The sequence below is a fragment of the Hyperolius riggenbachi genome, chromosome 11 (genome assembly GCF_040937935.1).
Source record: "Hyperolius riggenbachi isolate aHypRig1 chromosome 11, aHypRig1.pri, whole genome shotgun sequence".
Classification (NCBI taxonomy): Eukaryota; Metazoa; Chordata; class Amphibia; order Anura; family Hyperoliidae; genus Hyperolius; species Hyperolius riggenbachi.
The window spans coordinates 183,592,716-183,600,465 of NC_090656.1; the positions used below are offsets into that span (position 1 = coordinate 183,592,716).

Consider the following 7,750-nt stretch of genomic DNA (forward strand, 5'->3'; position numbering starts at 1 on the left):
GTTGCTAGCAGAGGAGCCAGTGAACCAGACCAAGATAAATGAGCAGAGGACAGATTCAGAAGTCCAGAAGGAGTACCCTAGCGTACGTGTCCAGTCTGTCGAGATGGACAGTGATGAGCTCCAGGCATATGTTCCAAGTTTGTTTGAGCATTAAGGGCTGCTTGTACACTAATGGTTTGTATACTACCTGGAATAGAATCTGTATGCAGCCGCTTTCCAGCGTGTGCAAAGCAGGTGTCGGTAACTACGAGAAAAATGCAAAAAAAAAACTTGCTGCCTGAGACCGATAACATCATCTGAGTGCTGGAAGCTGCAGACTTTTTTGCCATGCTGCCCTCTAACCTCTAGTGTGTGCGATTTTAGATGTTGGTATAACACCATGGCATAATACAAGTTCATATTTGAGCCAGTACACCGCCTGCATGGAGTTTGTATGTACTCCCCTTTTTGAGTGTGTTTCCTCTGGGTACTGATTTTTCCACCCTGATTCCTAAAACATCCAAATAAAGTTAATCAAGTTCTCCACCAAACGGTCCTTTCACACTGTTTAAGTTGCGTTCTACTGAGTTGCGATGATATTGCTATCGTGCACCGAGTGCTGTGTGGCAGGTTCCCAAGGAGTAATGCACTGCATGCTGTGCATTTACTGGGCCACTTGCACACTTATAGTGGCAGTAAAGTATACTTTCATTGTGCTGTATGCCTCTTATAGTTGCACTGCACTTCTGATGTGTATTGCGACTTTTCGGCATTGATTCGATGGTATCACAAATCAACAAGCACAGTGCGAAAAAACCCTGAGACTTTAAAGTGGATCCGAGATGAACTTTTACTCACTGCATCATTGTGTTCCTTTCCTATTGTTTATACGGCATTCCTCAAGCCAAATACTTTTTTGTTTTAATACTCTAATTACCTATAAACTAAACAAGCCTCGCCCACAGCTTTTCAGAGAGCCTTGGCATTTTCAGACAGTAGCAAGGGCTCATGGGAGCTCAGTCTGGGCAGGAGGAGGTATTACTAGCCAGAGATTTCAGAGGCAGAGAGAAGGAGGGGGTTTAGGTTTTTTTTCACAGGCTGAGTGCTGAAGATGCAGATAAGCTTGCCTGTGTGTAATGTTTACAAACAACATGGCTGCTGTCATTGTATCACAGGAAGAAGTAATCATATTCTATTGAAGCTGTTTGCAGCTAGATTTGCTCTGTAAACGATCCAAACTTTAGATAAGATATATAGACAAGTTACTTGTTATAGTTAGTTTTTCATCTCGGATCTGCTTTAATAGGGACATTAGACGGCATTAGTCTAGTTTAGGGGACCCAGCAGGAAACTTCATAGGGTTCAGTTCTCCAATCACTGCACCCTCTTTAGCACTAAGCGGTGCGACTGGCTGAATAGTGTGGACTTGTTTACTACAACTGATCTGAAACCTAGCAAATCAAGAGGGTGCTGTCCACCCAATCATGTTAGGGGAATTTCCCTTCGAGGTTACCTGCTGGGTGCCTTAAACTAGGCTAGTTCCCCTTATACTATAACGATGGTAAAATTATATTAAGAGCTAGTCTGAGGAATAATTAGTGACATGACTCCATAAAGAGAGGTGGGAGATGTCAGCACTCCATATATATAAGAGGCTGGATGGTGTACTGGTTAAGGGCTCCGCCTCTGACATGGGAGACCTGGGTTTGAATCTCGGCTCTGCCTGTTCAGTAAGCCAGTAATTCAGTAAGGAGTTCATTGGGCAAGACTCCCTAACACTGCTACTGCCTACTGAGTGCGCTCTAGTGGCTGCCTCGCAAGCGCTTTGAGTCCGACAGGAGAAAGGCGCTATACAAATACTGCCATTATTATTATTATTATATACATAATGATAAAAATATGAATATAGCAAAGGAATAGCAAATATCTTCGTTATATTCTTCCAGCTGACACTTTAAGAGGTGAATAATTTGACACTTTTAGAGGTGAATAAATTGCATCATCTTATCTCATTATTGTACACCTGTAAAATGCAGTACACACAACTAGCAGTTACAAATGCAGAAAAAGTGGAAACCTGAAATACTGCAGGTGTGGCTGAATCCGAATTCCTTGAGAAACTAGAAGCTGGGTGACTGGAGGAACTTCTCTGTGCGATGGAAGTGAATAACAATAAGAATGACCACTTCTGAGTCTCCCCGGAAGCTTAGCCAGCATTTCAGGAAAACCCAGGATAGCCTACAGCTGCAAGCAGCATGCTACTGTCAGGGCATTTTGATGACGCTCCAGTACGTCATTGCCGTGCGATCAGGAACTAAAGCCGATCTCTGCTGTCTCGGAGCAATGATGACAATCACTGCTGCCCATCACTTTTTGCGGCTGCCCATGCGCAGTACAATATCGTTGGCTGAGGCTGTCCTGGGTGCAGCTGCCTTCACGTCATTGCCGTGTGACCAAGAAGTAATGCAGAGCTCTGTACGTCATTGCTGTGCGACCAGGAAGTAATGAAGAGGTCTGCCATGCTGCCCTTGCTGCGGGCTCGGTGGCGGGCGCTTGCGGCTATAGGGCTGAGGTTGTCCTCGTCCTCCTCCGCAGAGCAGCTGCCTGTGGTTCGGCTCTCCCGGAACACACAGATATGGATGGAGAAGCAGGCAGAGCTGCGGAAGGCGGGGAAGATTGTAGCACCCAGAGTCGGAAAGCTTCTCATCAGCACTCGCCGGCGGGAGCTCATTCAGGCAGCAGGGGAGACGTGTGGCCGATGGGAACAACCCCGGCTGGTTAGCCAAGGATGGAAACATCGGGAGTCTCAGGGGGATTATTTTAACATTAACCGTATTCAGGAGCACCGTGTTTGGTCGGAGACAGAAGGCTCGTTTAGTACTCTTAACCTGGATGAAAGGCTGGTCACTGCTCTGGAGTCCCTGAACCTCACGACGCCCACCTGGGTGCAGAAAGCGGCCATCCCCAGTTTGCTTCGGGGTAGGAACGTGTTGTGCGCCTCGGAGACTGGCAGTGGGAAGACCTTGGCGTACCTGCTGCCCATCATGCACAACTTGCTGACCCAGGGGAACCTTTACCCGGAGAACCCCCACAGCTTGGTACTGGTACCATCCCGAGAATTGGCATGTCAGGTGGCTGCAGTGGCCCGCAGACTTGGTTCGCAGCTGGGTGTTATGGTGCGCCTTTTGGGGGGAGGACGAGGCCAGAAAGTGATACAAAATCAGCTTGATCAAACCTCAAAAGTGGATGTATTAGTGGCTACTCCTGGAATTCTCTTAAAAGCTCTGAAGTGGGATAAAATAACTTTAGCACATCTTCACTATGTTGTTTTGGATGAAGCAGACACACTCTTTGACCAAACCTTTTCTGACTTAGTGGAAGGCATTCTTGCCTATACTCGAATAGCTTCCCATGCGCGAGAGGTGGAAAAACGTGATGAGAAAGCCCAATTAGTGATTATCGGAGCCACTTTCCCAAAGGGGGTTGGGCAGATCCTTGGTAAGGTAATGGACCTTGGTAGTATTTACACCATCAAAAGCAAGAGGCTGCATTTCCTCATGCCACATGTACAACAAACTTTTATGAGACTTAAGGAAGCAGACAAAATATCAGAACTACTGGAAGTATTAAAGAAGCATGTTGCAAACAACCAAGAGACTGGTATTCTTGTATTTTGTAACATTTCAAGTACAGTGAACTGGCTTGGCTATATATTGGATAATCATGGTATTAAGCACAGCCGTCTCCATGGGCAGATGCCTGCTGTTATGCGGCTAGGTATCTTTGACACCTTTCGGAAAAATAAAACTAGTGTGTTGGTTTGCACTGACATAGCCTCTAGAGGTATTGATACTTCTAAAGTAGACACTGTGATAAATTATGATTTCCCTCGCTCTTTAGAGGACTACCTACACAGGGCGGGAAGAGTTGGACGTGTTGGCAGTGAAACTCCAGGCAGCGTAATAAGTTTTGTAGCCCATCCGTGGGATGTTGAACTGGTCCAGAAAATTGAAACTGCTGCCCGCAAGAGAAGTAGACTCCCTGATATGGAGTCTAGCATAAAACACCCTGTTCCAACTAATGACCTGATAAAGGAAAATGAAGATGAACTTTGAAGTAAATGTTTAATATGTGTGTGATTATTAATAATACAATTAACACATGTTACATCGTTTTTGTAAGTAGATGGTTTATACATCCTAATTTATGTATATTAAATAAAAAAAAATATTCATCAATACTAGTTTGGAGAGCATGCTAGGTTTTTGAATACAAAATGACTGCTTGCATGCCTCAAAGCACCCAATTGATTTTAGAGGCTTTTATAGAGGCCACTACTGCTGATCTTTTAAAATATTTTCCTGGTTAGTTCCCACCACAAGTGTACAGAAAGGTAAAAAAAATCATGCATTTTCTATATGGTGGGTTTTTTTGTGCAGTTCTTGCTTGTGCATTTGTGGTTCAATGTAATTGACTGAACCAGTCATGTGTATTGAACTGCATGTAGATTTCCCTATAAAATATGCAGCACTGTTTCTAAAGCTGGCCACTAACGATACAATCTTTTTCATCCAATCTTACTATTTCTATCTAATATAAAGTAACTACCTAAATTATCCATTTAATATATTCTCTCCGATTACTCTTCTGCTACATAGATTTGGTAAAATTGGATGAAACAGATTGCACAATTACCACCTTAAGATATTGAAAACTTGCATTTTCCACAAATTTCAGTACTGGAGACTAAACCTGAACGCCAGCTTAACCACTTAAGGACCACAGGCTTAAAGCCCAGGACATTTTTTACAAAATAGGCCACTGCAGCTTTAAGGCCTCGCTGCAGGGCCGCACAATTTATCACACAAGTGATTTCCCTTAACCCCCCCAAACATTAAATCTATCTTTTTAAAAAAAAAAAAATTGTATACCTCCCACCCTCCTCCAGCCAATCACTGTGATCAGCTGTCATAGGCTTCAGCCTATAACAGTGGATCACCCCTGAGCCTGCTAGCTGAGCGCCATCATTCAATCGGGGATGTGCAGGCGATCCCCTGCAATCTCCGCCCCCAGGACTGCACACCGATCGGCGTTAGGTGGTCCTGGAGCTGCCGCCGCATCAACACCAATTGGCGTGGAGCTTTCCTGTAATAGTTAAAGCGTACCATAGTGAAAAAAGTGCATCTCGGAAGGAGGAAGCATCAGGATCTTAGAGGCTTCCTTCATTCTCTTCCACAGGCCTGTTCGAGCGCTGCACTGGGACACCCGAAAAAAGGCTTGTCATGCAGGCGCACTAGCACCGTTCCGCTGCCGCTATTTCCCCTAGAGCCCCACCGGGGCAGTGTTAGTGCACATGTGCATGGATTCTACTCTACGGGGGTCCCAGTGGTGGAATGGGCTGATGTACCAGGACGGGGGGAGCCTCCTTAGGATCTTAAGCTACTTTCTGGAGGTAAATATCTTTTTTTTTTTTCCTTTATATAAGTCACAGGTTTAAAGGATAGGCAAGGTGAACTACTTTGTGCATATCAAAGCTCCAGGCATGTAAGGGCAGGAGTCCTCATGCCCACTCTGTGTTCTCCCCAGAATTTTTTTCCAGGCGGGTTGTATGAAAAAGTGTCCTGCTGTGGCGAGACGGAGAAACACAGGGCCGATGGTTTCATAGGGGCAAACTGGGTAAATGTCCAGGGCCCCATAATGCTGTGCTGTGAAGCCTCGTATCTCCTGCTAGGAGAGGTAAATTTATAAGCTCAGCAACTCTGCTAACAGCACCGCAAACGAGGGGGATAAGGAGGCAAGCTGATGACAGCCGGGTGCTCACCAAAATTAGCCGGAAGGTGCACCCAGCTAAAAGGGCCTGGGAGGAACACTGCAACCCCTGGTCAATCTCCTACCCCCTCCATTCCGATGTAATAGCCCCTGCAAGTTGTGGCCTGGGCGTGCACTACTGCGCAAGCGCTGGCCCACCGGCGTGCGTCTTTGCACTCTGTGCATGCGATATGGAGTGCGCATGCAATCAAGGACACGAGCCGCCAGTCCAGTGTTTGTGCAGTAGTGAACAACCTGGCCAAGACTCCTGGGGGCTATTACACCAGAATGAAGGAGGATGAAGGTGAACGGTGGGCATAAGGACTCCTGTCCATGCCTGGGAGCCTCAATTTGCACAAATGAGTTTGCCTTGGGTACCCTTAAAGCTTGATTCACAGTGGTCAGTTGTGTTGCAGAATTATTCTGCATGTTAACTCCTTGCCCATACAATTCTATAGGCCTGTTCACACTATTGTACTGCGTTGTAACTGATTGCGTTATTCTAACTGGCTGAATGCAGGCTTTGTATTAAAGTCTATGTCCAGTATCCATTGCAGTTCACACTCATAACACGTGTGTTATTCAACTGACCACTGTGAATCCAGCCTTAATGTGAACCCGAGTTGAAAATAAACTGATAAACAATATTTATCTTCCTACTCCTAAAAATGAAGTATCCCAGGGTTTTAATTTATATTTACACACAAAGTAGGCTGAATGTTTTACTGTCTCTAATAAGTAGCAGCCTATTAAGTGTTCCAGAGTTAAAATACATGAACTATTGACTTTTTCCTATCTTCCCCTGCCCTCGGAAGCTATTTTCTGCCAGGAAAACTTTTATGGCTGTAATTAGCTTATCAGTGATGTGGACAAGATAGAAGCATTCCAGAAAAATTAACTCGGATAGCAACATAAAACAAGTAAAACAGCCTGATTATTGTTTTGTACTGTACATACACGTTTATCTCATCATGTCATATGTAGCTTCGGGTACACTTTAAAGCGGTATTGTCACCATAAAAATCAAATTTCAACAGCAACTGGTCTGAGTGTATTAAGTGATAAAGATGCTAATCCTGCATTCAAAACTTTTTTGCTGTTATGGTTTGGAGTTATCACATACTTTAGGAGCACTGGCCCTAGTGCCAAAACGTTGAATGCTGGGAGTTCTTTTTATCTATAATATATTCCTCTTCTTCCCTGCCTTGCTGATCACTTGTGCTTACAAGTAAGGCTGAGATGACTCCGTGATTGGATGTGTAAATAAAAAAAAAAAAGACTCTGGGAGGAGGGCAGCTAATGAATACACAATGAGCAAGAGAAAGGAGGGGGGGGAAAAAAAGAGTCAGGGAGGATATGATGTCAGCATTAGCTTGGCGAGATGGCCACTGCCTAGACTAGGATTTTCTGCTTTTCCTTTGTAAAATTCACAGGAATCATTACGTGAATAGCACAATACATCTGTTATGTAAGTAGAAGTAGTATTTATCTACTTATATATGTGTTTTTTATTTCTAGGTTAGCATAGGTGTTGCTTGTTCTTTAAAGAGTAACTGTCAGGCTGCAGAAGCTAATTTAAACCTCTATTCTCCTGTGTTAAACAGTTTAGAAGGAAGCCTAAAAGCAATTAGTGAAGATAAAAATCTCAGTTACCTTTGATGTGTGCTTATCAGCAAGTCTGTTATTCTTAAGAAGACGCAAGCCACATATCATACTGCAAAGCATTCTGGGGCTCTCCCCTCGGCTGCTAATGAGACGTTATAGCAGCTTGTAATCACGTAGCACTGATAAATCTCGGGCAGAGTACACTGCAGGAGTCAGCTATTGTTCCTAGCCACATGGCTCATTAACCTCCCTGGCGGTAACCCCGTGTGTGACACGGGGTAAGCCGCCGGAGGGTGCCGCTCAGGCCCTGCTGGGCCGATTTTCATAATTTTTTTTTGCTGGACGCAGCTAGCACTTT

General features: G+C 44.6%; 2 protein-coding genes across 2 annotated transcripts in view; one reads left to right on the forward strand and one right to left on the reverse strand.

Annotated features, from left to right (window-relative positions):
• DUS2 (dihydrouridine synthase 2) overlaps nt 1-2,414 on the reverse strand; it is a 68,499-nt gene extending 66,085 nt beyond the window's left edge. The window contains exon 1 of the mRNA XM_068259848.1: nt 2,057-2,414. Coding sequence (XP_068115949.1) covers nt 2,057-2,196 — 140 coding nt within the window. The 5' untranslated portion in view covers nt 2,197-2,414. The remainder of the gene's footprint in view (nt 1-2,056) is intronic.
• On the forward strand, nt 2,415-4,189 carry DDX28 (DEAD-box helicase 28). Its single transcript, XM_068261171.1, has one exon. The coding sequence runs from the start codon at nt 2,484-2,486 to the stop codon at nt 4,092-4,094; it is 1,611 nt and encodes a 536-aa protein (XP_068117272.1). The 5' UTR covers nt 2,415-2,483; the 3' UTR covers nt 4,095-4,189.
• Nucleotides 4,190-7,750: the final 3,561 nt, after the last annotated feature.